This window comes from Acinonyx jubatus, chromosome D3 (assembly GCF_027475565.1).
Source record: "Acinonyx jubatus isolate Ajub_Pintada_27869175 chromosome D3, VMU_Ajub_asm_v1.0, whole genome shotgun sequence".
Lineage (NCBI taxonomy): Eukaryota > Metazoa > Chordata > Mammalia > Carnivora > Felidae > Acinonyx > Acinonyx jubatus.
This window is the reverse complement of record NC_069392.1, coordinates 31,959,143-31,984,973: the sequence shown is the minus strand read 5'-3', so window position 1 is coordinate 31,984,973 and position 25,831 is coordinate 31,959,143. Positions and strand designations below refer to the sequence as shown.

The window sequence follows — 25,831 nt, the reverse complement described above, 5'->3', positions numbered from 1 at the left end:
CATGTATTCAACTCTACAGTGCACTTATGAAAAACCTAAAACGTCAACAAGATAACGCTTGTGCACCACTGATTTTTAAAGTGATATCTTTTCAAGATGGAATTATTTCAAGCTTTTAGTTCTGTTTCCCAATTAGGGCTGCCAGACAAGTACGCATCAGGGAGTGACCCATCACAAAGCACAGTCACGAGCTGGAAGCTAGCAAGCCCTTGGCGGTCGGGGGCACCATGGAGTCCCACACACCCTCTCCGTGGGCACGTGCTCGGCAGCTCTGGAAAGGAGCCTCTTAACCTCATGACATGCCACCATGGCTCATTCATGTGCTCCGGGACCCATGAGGCTCCTCTTTAGGGCACCTTGACTAGACTTTTCCATATGGCCCTCACAAGCTTGGTCTTAATGATACCTGAGACTAAGGCAGGTGAAGTGCTGAGGAGTGGAGGCCAGGACCCTTGGAGCAGGAATGAGAAGCAACTGCAGGCAAGGAAGGGAAATCCATGGAAAGCACATGGTGCACTACCACACACGTTTCTGTACACACACACGCTCACACCCAGAACGCCAGCAGGCTGATTCTGCTGACTCCACAGCGCACACACGTACACACACACACACCAGAAGGCCCTGTGGGCCTTCCCATGTTACCCCTCGTCTGCATCATTAATTTCACCTGCAGTGCTTCCGGGATCCTGACATATACTGACATGTTATTCATTCTCCTTTGGGGAGGAAGGTAAAGAAGAGTGAAATAGATCTGAGATGAACATTTCAGGAAATAATTTTAAAGGATTGAGTGTTTTAGTCCCCAAAGGGTCAAGTTCAAAAGGTTGCTTATGAGACAGTGTACTTTTAGGAACGATGTTCTCTAATGATGCTGGGTAGTGGAGTCCAGATTTTATCAAGAAATTACTTGTTAACTCTTATAAAGTCACAGCTCATTCATCAAATAACTGACCCACAATTGGTTCTACTATGCATTTGCCCTTACCTGGGAAAAGAAACAGCTAAAGCAAAACATCCAAGTTAAAGAAGCTCTAATTAAACAAACAGATGGGTCTTGGCCTGTGGGTACCACTTCCCTCAGCTGTCAGTGACCCATACTCCGAAGCTCCCAGCAGCTGCCATTTATTACACAGTGAGTGACCTACAGGCTGCCTCACCTTTCATCAGGAAGGTCACAGGGAAAATTACTCCCCAAAAAGGAATCTTGACGCCATCCAAAGACACAGTGTTGGACAGAGCCTACAAGCCTCACCATGACCGTGTATGCTTTGTGAGAATTACTACTCATCTGCAGGGACAGACTTCCATCTCCAGTAAGACCTTCGGGTAGAACACGGATTCGTTTTATCTATTAATGTCTAGTTCATTGAAAGTGAATCCATTCTTCCCTGTTCTCTTGCTTCAGAAGGCATCTGTATCTTAGAATTTCTTCTAACATATAATTAATTTTTCATGCCTCCCACAGGAAGATAGGGAGGAATTTTGAGTACTCCAGTAATAGGCGGAAAATCCTGCTGTTTGTGGGAAATTTGGCCCAAATAAGATACTAAAAAGTATTTGCGCAGCTTACCTCTTCGTCTCTTACTAACTGGGCAAGAATTTCCTACAGACCTGGCAGTGTTGAATGAAAGATGAATATTGAGCCCACGGCCTGCCTTGCTTACGAGAGAGTCAAATGAGTAATATGAACTCCTACCCTCATTAAAGCAGAATCTTTCTACTTAGTTTTTTTGTGTGTTTGTATCGTTGCCCTTTGATGGTTCGGTTTTGTTTTCCAGATCGTACTTAGACATGTCCAAAGTGATCATCTTCAGCTACCTCTTCTGGTTTGTCCTCACAATCATCTTCATCACGGGGACAACCAGGATCAGCATCTTTTGCATGGGTTACTTGGTGGCCTGCTTCTATTTCCTGCTCTTTGGGGGTGATTTGCTGCTGAAACCCATCAGGAGCATCCTGCGCTATTGGGACTGGCTGATTGCATACAACGTTTTTGTGATTACGATGAAAAACATATTATCAGTAAGTGCCTCCCACTGTATAACACATTTGTGGTTTCAGCACAAGAGTAAACAATCCATTCAGTGGTTATTAAAAGCCCAATTGCCAGTCACCCTGCTCTCTTAAAAGCCCCAAATGAGATGCTGCAAGGTCAGCATCTCAAGGTCACATGACAAGAGGATGTGTATTTGCATCCTAAAATGTACTTTTCAGTTAAAATCCCCTTTCTTCTGAGGGATAATTTATCACCATTCACACTTTGTGCTACAAAATGGCTCTTTCATGAGCTGAATTAGTCACTGAATCTCTTCCAAAGGCATATCATGTTGGCTTGCCTAGAAAGCATTATGGAAGTACAAAATAAAATGAGCGTAGTTCCCTGTAACACTGTAGGGTGGCGAATGAGGCAGAATGGGCTATTAAATGCACATTTCATGTACCCATGAGATGTAAACACACAGGAGAATGCAACTTTGTGGTTACCTCTGGGCAGAAGGGTCCTGATTAGGGCTCAGCTAAGCCAGTAGAGGGTTGAGGCAAAACAGATGTCCTTCCTCTGCAAAATTTAGCTGCTCTGCTATTAAATATCCATGTTTCAGGATATAACTTGTCCCTTGGCCTGGTAGGTAACTTAGACTGCCCGCTAGTAATCCTAGAATTGCATCAAATATTTTGGCTCACAGAACAGCTTTTAAGTTACTTACTTGTTTCACGAAATTAAACGGCAACCTTGCACGAGCTGAATGAGTTAATACATCTCTAGCTGGCCTAAGTCAAAGCGAATCCTTGTGTCCACTACTCTCTAGTAGTGATAGTGCATTAGAGGAGGCGTGATGTGAGAATTTCCTGCTTCTCACCTTCCTGGCTACTTAAAGATGAGCTCGAGAGGCAAGTCTATGAAGGCATTTAAATTTTTTTTGACAGATGTACTGCTGTGTTTAGAGGTCTTGGAAAGCCAAGTGTAGGTTGCCATGAATATGTATTCAAGTCATTTACTTTGTCTAAGACCACTGAAATTTTGTCTAAGACCAGTTGATAGTAAAAGTGACTTTTATGCAACAATTTTACCCCACTGATCTTTATTTACGTTTGGGGTAGTATTGAAAGCTCTTGGAGAGGGTACGAGACAGGACTACAGAGTAACATTTTATTTAATAGCCAGTGTGATGGTGAGGGATCTGTTGCCAGAGGCCGATTCTTACAACCAGTCCTGAAAATGGTGTAGCTGCAAAGTCCATTCATTCATTCATTCATTCATTCTGTAAACCTATATTGCAGACTTGTTCTTTGCTAGACATTACTTTTCTCTTGAAGAACTAGGTACAGTATTGCCTTCAAGTTTTACCCTAATGAACTCACACTCTAAAAGGGAAAACAAACCTACTTATTAGTTATTATAATTTGGTCTGTTAATGCTAATTATCACAACATCTTCGGAAAACCAGAACAAGAAAAAGGAGTGACTCATACCTTGCTTAAGTAAGTTGGGAGCTGACTTTCCAGACGCGATGCCATTTGAACCTGTCAGAGACTTGAAAACCAGAATCAAGGGTGTCCAAGGAGGCAAAGGGAGGAGGAGATTCCCAACCTAGAGAACCCAAATGAAAGCATGACCATGGAGGACAGGTATCGTCACATGGAAAGCATGTTCCAATGGGCAGGGCAACTCAAGCTGGGTAACTGCCAGTTTGGAAGCAAATTCTAATGACATTTTCCTACCTCACATATCCCCAGGAAATACACACAATTCAGTCATCACCTTTACGTTTTGGCTGGCAATGATTGTTTAAACTCCTTCCCCCTCAAGATGTGAACTTAACATGCATCATTGTTATGAGACAACTACATGCCAATCAACAAAGAATAATCCTTTTCCCAGAGAATTGGCCAAAAAAGGCTCAGAATACATACTCTTTTCCTATTCTAAGAACTGAACAATGCAGCTGATGTTTGTGATGACCTTCTGACAAACAGCATAGGTGTAATTTGTCCGATCTTATGGGAAAGTGACTGTACCAAAATCAAAGTCTTGGGATTATTGCTCACCCATTTGATATCACAGAGTTCATCTTGTTCCTGCAATAGTCCAAGATTTTCTCTGTGAAAAGACAGAGGCTTCTAAGTGCTAAAATCATCACACTAAAGACTCTTCCTTTACTCATGGGATTTATCTTCCCCCAGGCAACTATGGTACTTCTAAAGCATCAAATGCATTGCCCCATGGTGACTGAAATTTATGTACTACAGGTTACCTCTGGAATCATTAGCACAGAGACTTCATGAATTCTTGCACATACGGAGATCACAAGACACCAACCTCTTTTTCTGGATGCAGGGTTTCACAGTTTGCCACTCCCATTTGTTTTTCAGATAGGAGCGTGTGGATACATTGAAAAATTGGTTCAAAATAGTTGCTGGTTGATCCAAGCGTTCAGCCTGGCCTGTACAGTCAAAGGCTATAAAATGCGTAAGTATGAAAAACAAATTTGGAAGTGGGAGGGCAGGGAAGGAAGAACAGTTGTATTGTTCTAATGTTAAAATCGGGCCAAAGGGGCACCTGGGTGGCTCCACTGAGCTTTCAACTCTTGATTTCGGCTCAGGTCATGATCCCAGGATTGAGCCCTACGTACTTAAGATTCTTTCTCTCCTTCTGCCTCTCTCACCACTTGTGTTCTCTCTCTCTCTCTCTCTCTCTCTCTCTCTCTCTCTCTCTCAAATAAATAAAATGAGGGGCGCCTGGGTGGCTGAGTTGGTTAAGTGTCCAACTTCAGCTCAGGTCATGATCTCACGGTTCGTGACTTTGAGCCTCAGGTTAGGCTCTGTGCTGACAGCCCAGAGCCTGGAGCCTACTTCAGATCCTGGGTCTCCCTCTCTCTCTGCCCCTCCCCGACTTGCATGCACATGCATACACATTCTCTCTCTCTCTCTCTCTCTCTCTCTCTCTCAAAAATAAACACTAAAAAAAACTTATTTTAAATAAAGTAAATAAAATGAAAAAACAAAACAAAACAAAACAAAAAAAGAGGTCAATTCCCTTTCTAGGTGGAGGCTATAGGACTGTAGTACATTATGACTCTATTGTCCATACCATGAAGTGCCCCTATTCTAGACATGTTTAGTCATGTTCTGGAAACGTACAAGACCTGGCAGGTCTGGGGATTGTATGTGGCCTGTAATAATTCCCCAAACTTCTTTGAGTTACATTAGGAAGGGTTACAGAAGTCCATAGACTTGTGGTGTTTGCAGCTAGATTCTTGGGTAGTCAGAGTACCTCTGACTTCCAGATTTTTCTCTCCTCAGGAAGCTCAGGGAACCTCAAACTCAGGAAGGCAACTAGAAGAACCTCCACTGTTTCTGCAGTTAGACTCCCAGGGCAGAGGCAGAAGTTTCCATTCCCATCCTCTGCCTTTTGTACCAGAACCCAGGACAAAACCACACTTGGTCCTCCATGGTGCCCGAAATGGGGACTACTTGACCACGGCACTCTCTCCACTGTGGCTTCCAATCCAGGCCACCCTTTGCCCAGGATGAAGAGCAACTGGGAATTTGTTTTGATTTAGGATAAGATATCTGTTGATAACCTCTTTTTCTAACAGACCATACTGTGTTAACTGCTCTTCTGGTTATACTCGGATTACCATTCCCAGAATAGCCGGGGCTTTTTGTTTTGTTTTCTGTTTGTTTATTTGTTCATATCAGAGCATTGCCTCTGGCATTGGGACATAGAGACATTATTTCTCCATGGCCTTTGTTCAGGGAGAAAGAAACCTCTCTCTCCCAGAGAGAGAAGTCTTGAGGAGGCACCCTTGGTGAAGAGTCCTGTCTGTGCCTTACACTGTTACTTGTGGTCAGTCTTACAAATCAATGTTGACATTGGAATTGAAATGTGTATCTTTGCTTGTAAATAAATCCATCCATAAGTGAGTCCATGCATCAGAATATTGTTCTGAGGCCTGTGGGATTTCCCAAGCCTGATTATGCCACAGATATTATAAAATAACAATGAAAATGGATGCTAATTTTATTTTTTTTTCTACTTTTTGACCCCAGCTGATGATGATTCCTCATGTAAACTCCCCAGTGGTGAAGCAGGAATTATTTGGGACAGCATATGTTTTGCCTTCCTCCTACTGCAGAGAAGAGTTTTCATGAGTTACTATTTCCTACATGTTGTGGCTGATATAAAAGCTTCACAGATCCTGGCATCAAGGTGGGTCAGGCCATGAAATCAAGTGGTTTCTCTTTAAGTATCTGTCTGGAAGTAATATTGCACTGTGCTCTTGTCTGAGCTTGCCTGTAGAACCTGCAATAAGTTAAGAAACCCCTTCTGGAGAAACCAATCCAAGAAGGGTTTAGCACAAGGCCTTGAAAACCTAAACTAGAAGAGTAACAAGAAAGTCTTTGGTACCAGGTCACCCTTACAAAGATCTGGGATGCTACAAGAGGTCAAACACAGACTGGTCATGTAGAGCCCTCTGGGCACAGACCACCTCACTGGGCGTCACTCATTTTGGCCTCAGGAAGAGCAGTAACACAGACCGTGTTGATCTCTATAGAGACTAGTCCACATTCCCCCTCTGTGGCTCTGTCCTAAAAACGGAGAAAAGCACACTTACGTATTATTTTTCAGATCTTAGGTTGAGAAGGAGTGTGATAGATACTGAAGCTCATTCTAAACCTTCCTATCCATCTTTTCTTATCTTTTCTTCCCTTCAACCTCTTTTCCCCAACAACCTGATTTTCTCTTTTAACAAGAGGTGACCGGGCCACACTAACCTTCTTCTTCCTAGACTCCACCCTTCTTCCAGTTTTTGCCCCAATCTTGTAGCTTTAAGGGGAAAGACTGGGAAGAAAGCTAGGTATTAAAGGCAATGCCTAGACAGCTCTGCCCATGTCAGGGACACCAGCCTTGCTGATTCCATCAGACCCATGGTGCTAAATAATCTGATAATCATCAGCTTGTCTCATATGGAATTTCCAGAATCTATCATTTTGATTTGTGTTTTAGATTAATACACTTCTGTTTATACCACCAGTGCTCTTAGAGACTATTCCTTCCCTCTGCCAGGATAAACAAAATGTTTATTTCAGAAGCCATTTATAGGGAAGCAGTTCCTGGCCTTTGTTCACTAACTTGGAGCCCAGTAGAAAGAATTTTCGGTAGGGGACCTACATTTACTCTGAGGAGCTTTGTGCCACCATGGGCCCTCACTATGTGCATGAACAGGGACTTCATTTTCTGCACAATATTGGCCCTAGAATTTACCATTGTAATTGTTTTTCTAACACCCAGCATATCAGTTTCATTAGAGCACAATGTCTTTTTTATTTCTTTTTGTTTTCTTTTTCTTTTGGGGGGCTCATCCAAGATATTTTATCCTAATAGAAATTTTATTTACTTGTAGAGCAACTGGTATTTGTGCTGATAAATACGTCTTTTTTTTTTTTTTTTTTTTTGGCTTTTCTTAAACATTTGGTCCTTAGACATCCAGATCATAATAGTAAGCCGGTATTTTTCCCTCAAAGTTATCACAGTTATTTAGAAAGCCATATTCCTCATGTTATAGAAACTGATGGCTTTGGTTCAGAGTACAGCTCGTGCTTGTTCAAGAAGAGCCATGTCTTAACAAGCGTTGAATTCACAACGACATTTCCAAAGAAAAGACATTCATTCATTTATTGATTTGTCCACAGCCTACTGTGTTACAAGGAGGCAGATGGTTGGCCTTCCCCTCACAGAGCTTATAGCCTTGTGGGGAGAAGGACATGTCAACAGGCAGTCACAATGCCATGTGACTAGTGTGATGGTAGGAGAGAAGCCGTGGGGATTATATCAAGGGTACATAAACACCTGCAAATGGCAGGAACCATGGCAGCCTTCCATTCTAAGCTGTACCCTGAGGGATGAACAGGAGGTAAAGGAGGAAGGCCGGGGACACAGCCCAAGTGAAGTTACCAGGGGAAGTTTTCATGAAGAAACCCTGAGAAGCTCAGCATGGTTGAAAAACAGAAATTTGAAGGTGAAGATAATGATGAGAAATAAGCTGGAGAGATAGGGAGACGTCCAATTATCAGGGGCCTGAGAAACCATGTTTATGACTTTAAATTTTTTTTTTAACGCTTATTTATTTTTGAGACAGAGAGAGACAGAGCATGAATGGGGGAGAGGCAGAGAGAGAGGGAGACACAGAATCGGAAACAGGCTCCAGGCTCTGAGCCATCAGCCCAGAGCCCAACGCGGGGCTCGAACTCACGGACCGCGAGATCGTGACCTGAGCTGAAGTCATACGCTTAACCGACTGCGCCACCCAGGCGCCCCATGACTTTAAAAGTAATACCACAGATGATAAGAAGCAAAGGAATGGTGTGGCCTTAATGATGTTTTAGGAGCTCACTCTGCTTGTGGCATGTACTCAGGACCATGGGCAAAGGGACCGGTTAGGTGGCTTCTCTGCTGATCCAGAAGAGAGACAATGGCTCAGACCAGGATGGGATAAACTAGGAAGATATTTAAGAGTAAAATCGGCACAACTGGAAAATTGGAAGGAAGGGAGGTGCAGCTGGAAAGGAGAGGGTAGAGGATGATATGCCCAGGGTTCTGATTGAAGCAAATGGTGGTACCATTCCCAAATGTAGAGATGCCAAGAAACTCTAGACTTGGGAGAACACTGACCACAGACCTGAGTTGTTGGGTTGGTGAGCTTGTAAAACCAAACCCATTGGCAAGTCCAGTGGGAGGACAGGTATGGAGGTGGGAGCAGACTCGAGGGGCCTCATGACCCATATGGGATTAGAGCAGGTGAGTGGTTGGAGGGAATGTGAATGAGAAGATGGCCCTGGGGAGCATCCACACTTAAGAGATGGGCAGAGAAGACCAGCAACTCTGATCCAGAAAGGAGAAAAGGAAGCTAAGAGAGCATGGTGCCCTTGGAGCCCGAGAAAGGCTGTTTCAAAACAGACGTTCAGCAGACAGAATGTACAAACACAAGACTGAAAATTGAACACGGAAATCGGTGACCTCAACATCTGGGCACCAGAGCCAAACATGGGAGAGCTGAGGTTGAAGGGAAAGGCTTAGGGACAGTGACTGGGAGATATTCATGCACGGACATAGAAGACTATGAGTGTGCATGGGTTTTTATTTGCTAAGATTAACAGGATGTGAGCATGTTGGCATGCTTGTGAGGAGGACTCAGTGGCAGTGAGAAGGCTGAGAATGCAGAAACGGAGCAATAAGGGAAGGATGGAGCCACTCTGGCTGCAGGGATGGGAAGGGACTTGTGCACAGGCAGACCGTAGGCGACAGTGTCACCTTTCCCACTGTCACTGCAGGAAAGAGTTTCCGCAGGCTAGGGGGAGGCAGCTGAGCAAACTATTGCCTCATGACTTACGTTCTCTCGGGAAGTAGGAAACAAGGAGTGAAGAGCCCTTGACAGAAGTCTAGATTCGAGAAAAGTAGAAGGGGTTTTAAATAGCTGCTGTAGGGAAGAATTCCGAGGGCGCATGAGGAGTCAGCAGATAACGTGCCCGGTCACGCCTGTCCTGCACCTCTGACCACAGCCCCAGCACAGGGCTGGGACACCACTGGGTTCCTACTGACTTGGGATTTACCAAGCGGATATGATCAGATGACAGTGGAAGCAGAGTTGAAGATATTAAGAGAGGTTGATGAAATAGATCTAGGAGGACCCAAAGTTGGCTTGAAAAGTGAGAACAGGCAGAGGGATTGGAAGGAGGGAAGCAGAGAGGCAAAGAGGCAGGAGACAGAACGTGCCAGTGATGGAGCTTGAACTCCAGCTTCGCCTATTTCCTTAGCCCAACTCACTCCATACCTGCTTCTGCTCATTGAGTAGGAAAGTAATCTGAACTCACTCCTCCTTGCAAATGGTCCCTCATGGGGCAACTATATATAATAAGGTCAGGTGAGTAATGCTTCGCTAAGATACGAGGTTCAGTGGGACAGGTTTGAAGGGATGCATTCTTTTCAATGTCTTGAAAAACACAAACCATTTGTTTTGTTTTGTTTTGTTTTGTTTTGTTTTGTTTTGTTTTGTTTTACTGATCTTCTGTGGTTGTGAGTAGGCCCACTCCCTCCCGCGGGTGGCTGTGCCGTGTTCATCCACTGGGAAGGGGCCTCTGCACGGGCTCTTGAGACTCCCATTGCCAGCCAGAAGAATCCAGTTAATGACCTAAAAAGAAATGTTTTCTAATCCTCATAATCATTTTCAGGGGAAGGTAAGTAAAAAGGATAGAAATACTGATTTTTTTCTCTATTTCTGATTTTTCTCTAGAGGGGCTGAACTTTTCCAGGCCACAATTGTAAAGGCCGTAAAGGCAAGAATTGAGGAAGAGAAAAAATCAATGGATCAACTGAAGAGGCAGTAAGAAGGCTTTATTTCACTCTTCTCCTTTCCTTTTAATTTTGGTTTGCCTGATCCTGTTGGGCTGGCTCTCCACTCCCAGGTACCCTTAATCCCCTGAAAAACCCATTTGTGTTAACTTTTACAACTTCTGGGTATTTGCTCTGTGTCATGGCAGTAGCTTATGCTCACTGGACTGAAAATGGAAGTAATTTAAAAGAAAGATGGCTGCAGCGTGGTAGAAAGGGGAGCCATGGTGGATAAGACCAATGTCAAGTCTTGGTTCAGCTGCTTACTCTGGCGCCATGAGCACATCGTTCAGATTCTCTGAATTTCAACTTTTTGTTGAAATTAGGGCTCACAATCATATCTGGGTTTTTATAAAGATGAAAAGAGTTCATGAATGAGACAGGGCCTTTGCCAGTACCATTGAGGTGGAGCAAATGTTCATTATATCTGTGGATTAAAGGAATAAATGCAGAGTCCTAGCTTTGGAAGGATCTCTAAAGATAGTATGATACAGTCTCTTTGGGAAGAAACTGTTGACCCATGACATTAGATGACTTAAAATCCCCAACAAACTAGAGGCAGTACTAGAAATACAACCCCCGTTTCCCTGTGTTTGCTTCAAGAGCTTGTTTTCTGCTGCAGCGTTCTGGGGAAGTCGAGTAAGGGACTGACTCCACTCAAGAGCTTTGAGAATTTCTTTTTAAAATTAATTAGTTAATTTTTAAATGATCCCTTGAAAAGAATTTTCTTGGAGTGAAATTTTCAGCAGTAAATGTCACTTCCGAGGATCAGTAGCTCTTCATTTGAGGGGCAGGTTTAAGAGCTGATGGCCACGGAATTCTAAACCTAGCCACTTTCTCCAGGAAAGTGGAGACTCCATCAGCCCACCAGGAAAATCCCCCAAGTTTGCTGAGACTACTTAATTCCCTTATGACCTCATTTCCCAGCTCCTTTCCCCATGCAAAAATGTTTGCTAGCATAACTTACACCATCCCATTGCCTGGCTTATTCCACAATTGACGATATGAGTTACATAAAGTGTCATATAAACAGTTATGGTATAACTGTTGCCCTTGTGGTCTCTAGTCATCAGGTCAGAGAAATAATAAATTTGGACCCACATGTAGAATGAGTTCCTAATTACCCATAGGGGAAACCTGTTACTATCATTCACTTCACTGAATTTTTCCATTTGCTTTAAGAATGCATCCTCTTAAGTGACAGAAAGTCAGAATATAAAAGAAGGTAGGTAATGATCATTGCCAAAGAGAAGCTAAAAGTGCTGTATAAGTTGCAGGAAGCAGAAATCAGCTTAAAAACTTGAGCAACGTATCCAGAATTTTAAGAAACTTAAGAACTGAAACACCGCAGGAGGACAGGTCTGGGAAACAGAGTTCAGCACTGCAGTTTCTGAATAGTTGGACTCCCCAATTAAGCAGGCAAAATAAAAGGCTCTAACTCAGTAATTAAAGATGCAATAATACATTTTTCCAGAACCAATAGGAGATTAGATTTGAGATAGAGAAGAGTCACGTGGTCTGATAGAATACTTAAGAGAATCTGAAGAGCAACATGCTTTTTACAAAATAGTCCTCACACTTACATACCTTTTCATTTGATTTTCACAACTATGTGAGATACACAGGTATCAATTTTTAAAAATTGCAAAATCTGGAAGAATAAAGGACTTCCATTTCATCATCTAGTGTGTTCAAAATGCCTTTGGTACAAGGTGTATGTGGACATAAAGTACTGTGTACCAAACTTTAGCATAATTGTGATCATATTATTAAGACCAGCATCTATGTAGAGCAAAATAACAGGGAGATGTGGGGAGACACAGCTATATACATACATATATGTATACATACATATATATATGTGTGTGTGTAGACATGTATATATTGTCCCCCAAGAAGATGCTTGTTGCCAATAAAAAAAAAAACCATTCAAAAGTCCCAAATATTGACCACTTTGTGATTTTACCCACATACATACAAGTGGAAACCCAAACTGATCATGTGGTAACTGTGGGTGTGTTCTTGGCATTGCTGCTGCTACTTTATCTTATAGGATGGATCGCATCAAAGCCAGGCAACAGAAATACAAAAAGGGTAAGGAGAGGATGCTGAGCTTGACCCAGGAATCAGGGGAAGGCCAAGACATCCAAAAACTCTCTGAAGAGGATGACGAAAGTATGTCGAGACGTTTCCCTCTTGTTCAAGTAGCTTGGCATTGAATAATAGCATGATAAGGGCTAGGGCTGTAAAATAACATTACTTTTACTCTGCCGGTATTATGCATGTTTGTATTTTTTTTTAACTCAGCAAGTTTTACCTTCTGATTGTGAGTGGGATACATGTATTTATTTCACAAAGTACATATGTAATGACTCCGTGACTTTATGAGTATCTCTTCTTCAGCACAATGACTTTAATCAACACATAGCCTAGCTTCTGTCTCACAGAGATGTGTTTCTGAAGAAAATGAGAATGAATTTGCTTAATTTATTCCTTTAGGGAAAATATTTTAGATATTTTAGGTACACAGTCTATTGTTGTCTTTGATTTCTATAAATGTTATACAAAAATGAAATATGTATGCATATTTTATGTGGTATCTGAATAATGGTAGTTAAGTATCCTTCAATTATTGTCTGTTCCAATGAAGTCTAAAATGAAATATACATTATGATATCTGTAGTATATCTGCAGATTTACTATATCCAATTAAGTTTAAAAGGTCTTCTAATAGAAGTTTGCATGCTTTTCTATTTGAAGGGGAATGGCAAAATAATACATGGTGTTTTCTAATATATAGCACCTATTTAATAACCAATAAATTTGTGTTTTTCCAACCATGCATGAAAATAATCACAAGGAAACTCCTGGTTATTGGAATATATGCATCTTCACAAATTATCTGCCACTATATTGTTTTATAAAGTTTAGGTGATGCTTCTTTTCTGTTAATTCACCGGAAAATTCAATGTGCGATGCCTTTTTGAGAGCTAACCTTCTTTTTTATATTTCTTTATATGCACTCTATTACTAAAAAGAAAGCAAAAATGTGGCATAATGTTCATAGAACGCTTAGTATTTGCCTTGTGAAATCGCCTGCTCATGCGTGTAAACATTTCAGATTTGATATAGTTTCTTTCCCTGACGTCTGATGTACTTTTGCAACTTACCTAGATTTTGACATTTGAGTTGTTAAAGCGTGGTTTTCAAAATTTGTTTTCTCACTTCATAAGAATTAATATTTGGACATATTTTATTTTAGGAGAAGCAGACAAACAGAAAGCCAAGGGCAAAAAAAAGCAGTGGTGGCGGCCTTGGGTTGATCATGCTTCCAGTAGGTTTTCTTGATCCTCTTACAATTTCATCGATTCTAACCCTTATATCCTTGACCAGAATTCAGGCATCCCCATGACCTGTGTGTTCCATGCATGGTTTGATCCTTGTGACTTGATAGGGGGTCAGAGTGTAGGAAAATTTTCATGGAAATGGGTCTCTGGGCCCTGGTGATGGAACCTTCCAGAGAAATCAGCTGATTACCATGCTGTCTGAAGAAAGCCCCACATGTGGCTGACACATGCCTGAGCATCCTAGAGGCTCAGAAAGCGAAGAATTGCTACCTTTTTATCTAATTCTGAGGTCCAGAGCTCTGCTGATACGTATTTGTCTTGTAACTGAAAACCCTTATTGAACATGAGTTTTGGCTCCCCCTGGGAGGATACTCATTAAGTTCAAAGTGTTTGTGACCCTCTTTGTAAGGCACTAGGCGTGGATGATGATGAGTCTCTCCTCCCCCTTCTTCCCAGAGTTTTGATTTTATTTGCATGTAAGGTCTTTTGGCAATTTATTGAATATAAAGGTGAGGCTAACTTAAAATGTGTTCACTTTCTCATTCTGCCTCTGCCCCAGTTTCAAAAGGCTCTCGTACTACATTCCACATTCGAAGCCTAGCATGTGGCGTGGCTGTAGAGCCACCAGCCATGACCAGTTCAGAGCAGAGGTGGACAACAGTTTTTGAAAAGCAGAGCTTCATGGCCACATAGAATTAAAGTTTCCCTCCTGATCATTAAAAGAAATGAGGGGGGTGGCGCCTGGGTGGCTCAGTTGGTTAAGCATCCTCCAACTGTTGATTTCAGCTCAGGTCATGATCTCAGTCGTGGTCATGATTTCACAGTCGTGGGATCGAGCCCTGTGTCAGACTCAGTGCAGAATGGGGAGCCTGCTTGGGATTCTGTCCCTCCCTCTCTCTCTGCCCCTCCCCTGCTATTGATCTCTCTTCCTCTCTCTCTCAAAATAAATAAACTTTAAAAACAGGAAAAAAGGGATGAGGAATTTATGGAACTCAGTGGCTATATTTGTTCTGCTTAGCAAAGGAAATATCACTCACGATTGGCCAGTGGACGGTCTTAGAATGGAATGATCCATTTCAGTCTGACCTTCCTTGCGTTTGTTCAAATATTGAATAATTATTCATTATGTTGCAAATTACTAATAATACCTTCAGGCCTTTATGCCTTATCCTGTGGCTTAATAACTTCAGCTAACGTGATCAGACAGGGACTATCACTGAGGCCCACAGTGTCGCACGATGGTGGGACAGACTCTACTGACGGGATCTTCAGAATCACTAGAAAATCAAGTTGATCAGAATGTTTTGCCGTGCCTGATTCTTCGTGTCTCTGAGATATAGTGTTGGCTTCTCTCGCCCCAAAATTAACTTTCTAAAATCAGCAAGCCGATTTAAGGAAGTATTAATTCAAAATTTGCTCAACATGCCTGAATGATACTAAATTTAATCCCAAACATTGAATTTATAGCATTATGTGAGGGAAAAAAAAAAAAAACATGACTTTCAATGAGTTTTGTTTCACCTGCTGCCAAGTCAAAAGACAAAGATTCACATCGAAATTCTGTGTGACTCTTGAATCTTTTGTTCATTGGCATGTTCGTCATGCTAACGATCCAGTAATGCAACACACTGTAAGCCTGTTTCTATCAAGTCACAAGAAAACTGTGCTTATCTTTCTGTTTGTAAAGGGCCCTTTGCTAGTTTAGACAGACCTATCCATTTCGACATTGTGTCCTACTGAATGTTTTCTCTCTCACCTGGGGTAAATTCCCGTTGCAATTGTAGTTGTCTTTCCTTTTCTCGTCTAAACGTTGAATTTTGGAAGGAATTGGATATGGTCTTCGATAATCATCTTACAAGTTGGTAATAACTGAAAAAGAACTGCTTATGAAGGTTATTGACTTTAGTTTTCTGATTCATTTCACCCTCATTATATCAAGTTCTTGAAGACTGGTATTAAATTAAATGTGCCTTGTTACAATACCTCTTGGTGCAATAATGCAGGAATGTGTGTAATTCATGGTTTGGAATCAGATTCTGACCGTGGTGTTAAAATTTTTCCGCAAAATACATTTCCTTTTACCAGCTCATGAGAAAAGGAAAGGAATGACTCTGTGGATTATTTCTTAGGCCATGAGTTCCAAAAGTTATCTTTAGATCTGGAAGCACTTTATTAAAAGCCCTTATTTCAATCTCTTGAGTCACTGGGCTTTTGCCTAGATGGTTCCTTACAGGTGCGGAGTGTGAGAATACATGTAGTTGAATACCCTTGTGTAAGTCTACAGATGATACAGTGATATGGCCAAGTTGTTCATAATACTGGCAAGCAGTCAAGATCTTAACATAGTCTGTAGGTGGCCAATCTTCCACTTCCATACCTATGTGTACACATGCGATTGCATTATTGCTGTTCAATGATACCTTCCATTCCAAGGTAGTATGCCTCCATGCCAATTCAGTACCTTCCTCTTGTTAAATATCTGAAACAGAGGTCCGGGCTTCTGGGGATACAGGTGGTAGGTTTTAAAAGCTATTTTCGCACTCAGTTCAGCAATCACATCAATATCCACATGTTTCTGGACACAGGCTGGGGGCAGGATCGCTCTCTGAACTAACAAATGTGTATGTAAGAGCTTCTCTCCATATTATTAGCAGATAGCACCGAAGAAAACACTCTCTGTTGTTTTCGTACTTTTATCTCAGTAACATTTCATAAACGAATAGGGGATTTTCCTAAGCATTTCCTTCTTTGTTTTAACGTGTCAATTCTACTTCTCGCATACAAATTGATAGTTTGTTTTTTTAAAATGATCAAATCGATGTTGTGACTGCTTGAGAAGAAAACCGTTTGGGCTCACTGTGTCCACACAAGTAAAAGTCACAGAAGGTATGATTGAATACAGTTGAAGCTATTGTTGATTTTAGAGCCTATAATGAGGGTAAAATGCTCAATCCTGTAATACTCTGTTTTTTACCAAATGACCATGTGACATAGAGTCCATGTAACTTTCCTGCAAATGTCTGAGCTTACTTGAAGGCATTACTTTAATGGTCTTCCTCACTGTCAAACGTAATGCTGTGACTTTGGTTTGTTCTTGCTTATTCTTACCTTCTGTTGTATTGCATTTATTCCCTCAGGCCTGGACCCAGTACTCTGGGCCTGGTTCTTTCTTCAAAATAAAAATAACAAACTACAGTGCTTCTGTTCAAGGATATAAGGCCCAATTCATTCCGTGTGCAACTTCACGGATGGAGGCTTCAGATACGGTCTGAAACCGTTGGGCAAAATTACCTCCTTCTGGCCATGTTTAGTGATGGTCACGCAACTAGTTTTAAACAAGCCACGGTGTTCCATTGCCTTACAACGCACGAATCCAAAAGATCACGGAAGACATCATGTTATGTCGTCCAAAAGACACCTCAGCATTTGAAAACTTGAATGTACCTTGAAAGTGCTACTATGTTTTTCCCCCGCAATGATGGTACAGTTCTTGTAGCATTGGCAATACGTACACTGGGTCTCTTTTCTCTGATAAACTTAACATAACGCTCAAGCCGACAAAGATGGGATTCTCAAATTTCTTTAAGTCTCTGGACATTTCAGCTTCCTCTGCTCCTTTTAACACAGCAATATGTTCTTGCAGGGAGAAGATCAGGCAAGGCAAGGCACGGACTATCCAGACTGTCTGTGCTTTGTGTCTTCTGGTCAGTATGGTTCTCCTCACATTTCAGTGAGCAGCTGGAGTTCCTTGTTGACCAGAAGCCCAACAGCGCTAAACCATATTGGCCATGTCTGCCGTGCCTCAGTCTGTCCTGTGCTACTTGTAGAAACAGCCAGAGTGGTGGTGGTGGTGCTGTTTTTGTAGTTGGTTTTTTTGTTTTGTTTTGTTTTTTTAATGTTACCTGCCCATTTCCTCCTTGTGGCAACGCGTGTGTGTGTTGTGTGTGGGGGGGGGGGGGGGGGGGGGGGCGGGGGAATGTTTTTTGTGTTTGTTTAACTCTTTCAAATGTCTTGCCATGTATGCTCTGTCCCCTGTGTCACATGCGGAGCAGCCAGGTCTGCAAAGTGTAAAGTGAAGTCGAAGTCAGTGATGCCGATTCTTGGTCCTGAATCAGCCTAATTGGCGTCTCTACCACACGCCGGACCCATTCAGACAACACCAAATCCTCTACTTCACTTTGGCCTCGTCTAAAGGACCCAAATTGCCGACTGGTCTGAGTTGTGAAACTGTAACCGTTTTCCATCCACTATTTTGGCCATCTTGGTAACAAAACTGGTTGCTGCAGAGTTGATCCGGTGTTATCTGTGTAAAATTTACAACGAAGAAGGAAGAGAGTATCAGATAAACCCAGCAGTGGCCAGTTTTCTTACATGGCATAGACAAGGCCTCATGCTCTGTAGACCCGGCCACACCAACACCATGTAGTGTTAGCCCAGAATGAGTTCTCTTCATCTCTTGTTTTTCCCCCCCTGCCAACATCTCTTGCTGGTCTTTTGTGGACAATGTGTATATCGGTGGGGGGGCAGTTCACTAATAAGCCCTTAATGATCTCATCTCTCTTGCAAGAAATAAGTAAATATTTTGTTTTGCTTAGTGGTCAGGAGTGGAGATTATTATTTGTTTGAAACGGATAGTGAAGAGGAGGAAGAGGAAGAACTGAAAAAGGAAGATGAAGAACCTCCAAGAAGGTCCGCTTTCCAGGTAATTCTGGGGTTGGGAAAACCATGCCCTTTGCTGGTTGAAGGGCTTTTCTTTCCGACAGACCTTGAATGCAGGCCTAGACTTCTTCTGCCATGTTCACATGTGTTATAGCTTCCAGAAGCTTCTAATTTCCACCTGAAATCATCCATCCCTCATTAAACTATAACGCTGCTTGCCCTCAGCGTCGGTGTAATTCCTGCCATTCAAGAACACTGTTCCCACCAGGTGTTTGCTCCCGTGCATCAAAAACCCTTCTGATGCTATAAACCAAAAATAAAGCTTCCCTGGGTGAACTTTATTTTTCTGTTACAAGTAGAAGGTGAAGAAGACTTCTCTGGCATTGCTCTGGATTGCTTGAGCAGACTTCCCATTTTGAGACGTGAAATAGTTGATCATAAAAATAAAGCACTTGCTTTGTTTTGAAACCAACGGCCACTTCCATGTTACCTCAGATTTTGCAAATCCATTTCATTTGTGTTGTCAAAGGTTTGAGACTGTACTGCAGTCATGAAAACAGCCAGCACAGTCCTGATTTTTTCATCTTAGCTGCCTTTCCTTTTCAGAATGTGCCACCTCATTCTTGGTGACATAGCTCACCAGCCTAATATGGTGTACCCAGTGATTGTCTAAGCAATGCTTGTTAGCGATGAGGACTTGTCAGTAGAGTTACACATGGGGTGAAAGCTTGGCATATATTTCTTTTACCAAAGAGTCACTTGTGAGGACTGTTCTTTCCCGTTCATTACAATCCAAGACATATGGAGCGATACCCATCAAGCCGCATGATGTGTCCATGAAAAGGTCATTGTCACTCTGCTGACCGGGTCTCCTCAAGCTGCAGGGTTACATCCACCCCTGTATTCCCAACGACATTGAAGCACTAAATTACTTATGGAGCCACCTTGCTCTGATGCTTCCTCAGTGGCCCCATCGCTACTTGAGTTGTGTCTCTTAAAGGTGGTGTCTGTGCGTGTGGCTGGCTCGTCAAATACCGATGACCTGACGTGTGTATCTTTATTCTCATGAGTTTCCTTATAACCATCACTCATTCAGCCAAGAAGAGAACATTCCTCACCGTGTTTATGGATTACATGCAATGGCTGACTATTTTCCTATTCCGAACCGACAAGCAAAGCACATTTGTTCCAGCTTCAGTGATGGGGCACGTTTTAAGCTCGCTGATGTAACTGTAGAGACAAATTCATACTGACGTCATATGTAAAATTGTTAGTCTTTGATGTTTTTCTACTAATCACTCTCGCTTTGTCCTTCTTTGTAGAGAGCTATTGGGAAGTTTGCGTCGGCCATTTTAGCCTTGCCAAAGTCTGTCATTAAACTTCCCAAAACTATTCTTCAGTATTTAATCAGAGCTGCAAAGGTATTTGATGTTTCACTGACGTGTGGTGTGTGACCCTCCGCTCTGTAGAAATTTAGACGAGCAGATCCCTGTCGCCTCCATCTGCATTTTCCCTGCTCTATAGGTCATACAACGGAGGAAGTATAAGAACTTAAAATATTAGGGAAACATTTCCAAGGAGAGTTTTGAGAAGCCAAATTTCTTACTATTTCATTCTTGTTCTTCAGTTGACACAAGAGCCTATCGAGACATAGAGAGAGAAAATGCAGATACGTATCTACTCTGTCCTTCTTGTAGTTTGGCCTACGTCACATCTCATTTGAAAAGGGTCACATCTGGTTGCATGCGTCAGTCATGATGTGTAAAATGTGTGATAATCGTTCTCAGAAAGCTGGTAAAATTATGACCAAGGTAATAGAAGACTCATTTTTCTCCACGTTCTTGTTGGCTTCCCTTTCAAGTCTCCATCTACCCTCAATCGGATATCGTCTTCCGTTTTACTCTCCTGCCTTTGGTACAATTCCTCACAAGACCGTGCTGCCATGTACGGTCTGTGGAGTTTCTCACGCCCATGTCACCAGAGAGAGTGCAGGATAAACTGCGAAGAGGCTATTTGTCAATTAATCTAATGCACAGCAGAAAGTATCCAGCTACCTGGGCGGTAGCCACCCATTACTGAAAATCATAAATATTGAATTACTGTTCATGTACTTTATAGAAAGCTGGTTCTGTGCACTTAGTCTGGGCAGGCACTTAAACTCTCAGGTCTTTATGCTCATGTGTTTAGCAAATGTTTGGATAGTGAGGGGGACCAGTGCTTCTCCCATTTTACCTGGGACCTTATTTAAATGCAGGTTATGGAAATTAAGCAGGTCCTTGAAATTCTGTATTTCTCTCAAACTCCCAGGGGACAGACAGCTGGGGGTCTATCTTGAATAGGAGGGTCTAAGCTTCTAGGTTCCTCCCATCTTTAAAATGCCAGCGTTCTGATTGCTAGTTTAATATTCTATGTTTTAACTTCCCTAAGATTCTTTTTCTTTTCTCTTTTATGACTACCATATAAGTCTCTCCATTCATATTTAAGAATTTATATGAAAGATTGCAATGTAATTATCCCCGTCTTACTTTAAAAACAAAAACAAGAAACAAAACAACTTCTTTCAGACAACATAAAGAAAGTCCTGGGTTACACATGAATCAAAGGACAGTTTATTAAATTTAACCAATTTCCGTTAAGGATCTCCATTCGCTTCAATAAAGTCCTCTCCTGTTTGAAAAATTAAATGCTTTTTGCATAGTACATTTTCAGGAAAATGAATCTCATTTCCCCCCCTACTAGGTAAGATAAGCTTAAGATAAAAATCATATGATAAGACTTAAGATAAAATTTAAGATAAAGTAAGTGAGTGAATAAATGAATGAATGAATGAATAAATAAATAAGTAACTAGAATTTAAGATAATGTTGAGAATACAGACTAATAATGGCAATTTGAAGAAACCAAAGGTCATTTATGGACATTTTCTTGTATTTTTTGTACTTATGGTTAGTGGTGTGGGTGTCCCATGAACTTGAACAGTGGTTATGGCTGCAATGTGAGAATTGAGAAGTTTCAGTAAGAAACTTCCATTTCTCCACTCAATAAGAATTGGGATTTTTCCTCCTACTTTGTCATCACCATTTCCTGAAACAGACTGACCCTCTATCAAATGTTCCTGGCACTATACCGAGTTTGTAGCTCCAAACGTCAACATTAAGATAATTTACCTACAAGTAGGGACTCCTCATAAGATTTTCTTCCCCTCTCTTTTTCCCTCTTCTTTGAATTATGTAAATTCTCATCTTAGTGAGACAGCTTCATCTTTTGGAATTATAGGTAGAACCAGGAGTTTCCTTTTAATAAGGCAAAATCTTTTTTTTTTTAATTTTTTTTATGTTTATTTATTCTGAGAGAAAAGTAGAGGGAGAGAAAAAGTGGGGTAAGGGCAGAGAGAGGAAGAGAGAGAATCCCAAGCACAGACCTGATGCAGGGGCTCAAACTCACAAACCATGAGGTCATGACCCAAGCCCAAATCAAGAGTCTGACGCTTAACCAACGGAGCCACCCAGGTGCCCCAATGAGGCAAAATCCTAATGATACTCCCCCATCTACAAGAGTTCTGCAATTCTGTCCTAAGTGACCCTTGTCTCTCTCCTTCTCACCCTCCTTCCCCATTTTTCTCCAGTATAAAAGAATTCCTCCAACTTGTATACCTAATGCATTCACAAACCCTGAATTACTCTTTTATTTTCTATCTTGGGGATTCTGGCATTATCTAAAAGCAATATGGTCATAACCCATTTTTTTTAAAGAAAATGTCACCGTATGTTGCTCTTAAACCTGAAAATTTCTTGCATCTAGCAGTTCAGATTTTTTTTAAAGAATCAATATTTTGTGGAAGCAAGTTTGCTTATTAATTTACTAAACTCAAAGATATTCTTTTTGGTAGGTGACAGGTTTAATAAGCAAGGGAACTTACATATTTGGCAAAGATATTCTTTCTTCTTTTTTAATTTTTTTTAATGTTTATTTTTGAGAGAGAGACAGAGACAGAGACAGAGCATGAACAGGAGAGGGGCAGAGAGAGAGAGGGAGACACAGAATCCGAAGCAGGCTCCAGGATCTGAGCTGTCAGCACAGAGCCCAACGTGGGTCTTGAATTCACGAACCACGAGATCATGACCTGAACCAGAATTGGATACTTAATCAACTGGGCCACCGAGGCACCCCCAAAGATATTCTTGATAGAGTTCCCAAGTAGCATGCTTAGTAAACATCTACCATAAATTCCTTCATGTGGTCCTTCTTTGTCCAGTGCCAGCTCATTTCTCAAAATACATTTTTGGCAGAAAATGGGATTATTTTTTTGCCTCTTGGATTTATTATTATTCAGAAACAATACAGATGTTACACTTGTGTTAGTTGCCATTAGATTCAGATTTCTGCCATTGGGAAAAAAGAAATTCTCTTCCTTAGTCACCCATGACTTTTACACTTCCGTACATCAAAAAGTTGGGTCCCTCTTTATTTTTACTGACCTCACAATGCCTGTGGTTTGTTTACACTGTGTTTTCCAAGGATTCCTGAAATCTGAAAGTCATACAGAGTACAGTGAAAGTGTCTGGGTTTACAAAGTGCCCCCACAAAACAGCCCTCCAACTTGAACATCATAATAGAAAACCCAGCTTCCCTGAGACCCAGGTGGCTTTGTGGGTGCATGAGGAGCATGCCTGCTTGGCTTCGTGATTACAGATGGCTGACTTTGTTTACCAGGGTTTTCTTTTTGTTCCTTCTGCATGATTTGGGAGACTATTGGTGGGTGGACTGTTCAACATTGCCCTGCGGTGGTTATCAGTTTTATCATATTAACGTAACCGTTTTCAGCTCTTGAATGAAAACGACAAAAGGCAACCAAGGTCACCACAGTTTTCCTTCCAGAACATTCTGGAATAACTCTGTAACCTTAATAGCGCACTCATTTTTCCTCTCCAAATACTAATCCGTCTACAGAACCCTTTCTCAAGTTGCTGGTCATAGCTGTTTTTCACAAGGGAGAGCATCAGATGTACTAAACTCTTTTCCCAAAGTAAATGAGTAAACGATGTTTTGTTTTTGACTCAAAGTTTATTAGTGAGGGGAGAAAACCACTCCAGTGACACTTAGCAAGAGGTCCAGCTTATTCCTATTGTGTGTAATGCAAAAGAGTCAGTCACTGTCACAAGTGGTAGTGGTACATGGGGACTTGGGGGGAATGATGGTCACCCAAAGTATCTCCTGACTGTGATACCAAATGAAATACACTCCTACAACATCTGTTTTCATATTTTATTTCATGATCATGGAAATAGCACAGGTCAACTGAGAATACTGAGGGATGTGGGAGCAGAAGATTTAGTTTGTGCTGGCAGAAAAATATGTATATATTTCCAAAAGTCAGGAAGCTTGGTGTTGGTCCCTTTTCTTTTCATTTAAATATTAAAAAGGCAGAAAATAATTTAATTTTCTCCCTTCAGTTTGTTTATCAAGCCTGGATCACGGACCCTAAAACAGCACTCCGACAGAGGCGCAAAGAGAAAAAAAGGTCTGCAAGAGAAGAACAGAAAAGAAGGAGAAAAGGATCTGGGGATGGTGAGTGTTGAGTGAGCGCAGGGCCCAGCCAGCACTCTCTGTCCCTGTGGCCCTGGGATCCCAAAGGGAACCACAAAGGACAGAAGCTTTGGAGGAATGACATTCTTACATTCTGAGGAATGCACAGAGTTCTACTTGTCCTTCGTTGCTTGTGTCTGACCCTTGGAATAAATAAAAATGTAAATTTAAGTTAAGGTACATTTTATAAAATAAGAGAGAGAGGAACAAATTAAACTCAAAGTAGAAGGAAGAATTAATGTTTTAAACAGATGTTAAATTATAGAAAAGAAATACAAGACAAGATCTATCATTAAGTGAAAAGCTGTTCTTAGAAAAAACTAGTAAAATGGGTAAACCTTTGGAAGTTTGATTAAGATGAAAAGGAAAAACACAGTATCAGGAACCAAAAATGGAACGTAACTACCAATGCCATATTCCACATCACATTTGAAAACATACGATAGGAAAACATTTCTAAAGAGGGGAAAAACTCCAAGCTACAGCTAAGCACCAAAAGTGGAGTGAAAGTTCAAGTGGGGCACTCAGAAAAAATAGTTGCATTATATATATCAGACTAAGAAATAGTATTCTGGATATATTAAGGACTTCTAAGAAGCAGTAAAAGAAAAGTTCAACCCAATAGACGAATAGATGTGAAAAACAATTCACAGATCAGGAAACGGAAATAGACAGAGGAGCTCAGATTCACTACTAATAGGAGAACTACAACCCATATTTTGACATACTGTTGTTTTGTTGTTGTTGTTTTTGTTGCTTTATCTATTGGATTGGGAAAAACCCAAACATTCGTTAATTTGTTAACATCACCATTTGGAGTTAGTGGGAAGAGAAGTGTTTGTATGAGTTACAACCCATATAACACGACGAGCGGTGTCGTAGAGTCCCCTTTGAACAGCAATGTGTTGATATCTGTAAAAATGTTAAATGTCCATCTCCCACTACAGATCGATCCCTCTTCTAGATGTGTGGTTCAACTTGAAGCAATATCTGCACATGTGCACAAGGACCCATGTCTAAGAATACCTATCAAACATCATTTGTTTTGTTAATAACAAAAACTCGGAAGCATTCTCAATGCCTACATAAAGAAGAGTCAAGTAAATTATGTTACTATATATTATAAAATTCTATTCGGTAGTTAAAAAAGTGAGATGGATTATAGCTGATCCTAGAACAATGTGGGGGTTGGGGCACTGACCCTCACACAGTCAAAAATTTTGTATAACTTTTAACTTCCCCAAAACTTAACTAATAGTCTACTGTTGACCAGAAGGCTTACTGCTAGCATAAACAGTCGATTAACACACATTTTGTATGTTATATATGTTATATACTGTATTCTAACAATAGAGTAAGCTAGAGAAAGGAAAATGTTATCAGGAAATCATAAGGAAGACAAAATATATTTGCAGAACTTTACTGTATTTATTTTTAAAAAAACCTCCACGTATAAATGGACCTGCACAGTTCAAACCTGGGTTGTTCAAGGGTCAGCTGTACTTTAAACTTGACATACTGTTAAATGAAAAGTACTGTGTTACAAATGGCAGCACATTATGAAACCATTTATGAAACAACGGAAACCAGCGTTCCTCAAGACAGTATTTTGCATTTTTAATGCATGCATATAACGGTGTATAAATGCAAGAGAAAGATCAGGAAGAATACTTATTAGTTACTAACGGTGGTTACTTCTGGGGGAGGAGTGGGGAGACTGAGATTAAGTGGTATGATTATGTTATATTTTGATTCATTACAAAGAACATATACATCGATTTTTTGTGTGAAATTAAAAATGTATTCAAAAATCAAAGAAAAGCATAATTACTAATGGAACTCTAAC

General features: G+C 41.1%; 1 protein-coding gene across 8 annotated transcripts in view; it reads left to right on the top strand.

Moving 5' to 3' along the window:
* The window catches only part of LOC106989609 (piezo-type mechanosensitive ion channel component 2), a 462,833-nt gene that overhangs the window by 383,760 nt on the left and 53,242 nt on the right, over positions 1-25,831 (top strand). For 7 of the 8 annotated variants that reach the window (XR_008291831.1, XM_053206463.1, XM_053206461.1 and 4 more), the window contains 8 exons: positions 1,782-2,025; positions 4,375-4,471; positions 6,055-6,214; positions 10,296-10,385; positions 12,447-12,568; positions 13,656-13,727; positions 18,336-18,442; positions 23,853-23,967. Coding sequence is in view for 7 of the 8 variants with exons in the window: in XM_053206463.1 (XP_053062438.1) it covers positions 1,782-2,025; positions 4,375-4,471; positions 6,055-6,214; positions 10,296-10,385; positions 12,447-12,568; positions 13,656-13,727; positions 18,336-18,442; positions 23,853-23,967 (1,007 nt within the window). In the remaining variant the exon portion in view is untranslated. Of the gene's footprint in view, positions 1-1,781; positions 2,026-4,374; positions 4,472-6,054; positions 6,215-10,295; positions 10,386-12,446; positions 12,569-13,655; positions 13,728-18,335; positions 18,443-19,721; positions 19,821-23,852; positions 23,968-25,831 lie in introns of all 8 variants that reach the window. The other variant, XM_053206465.1, reaches the window with a different exon arrangement.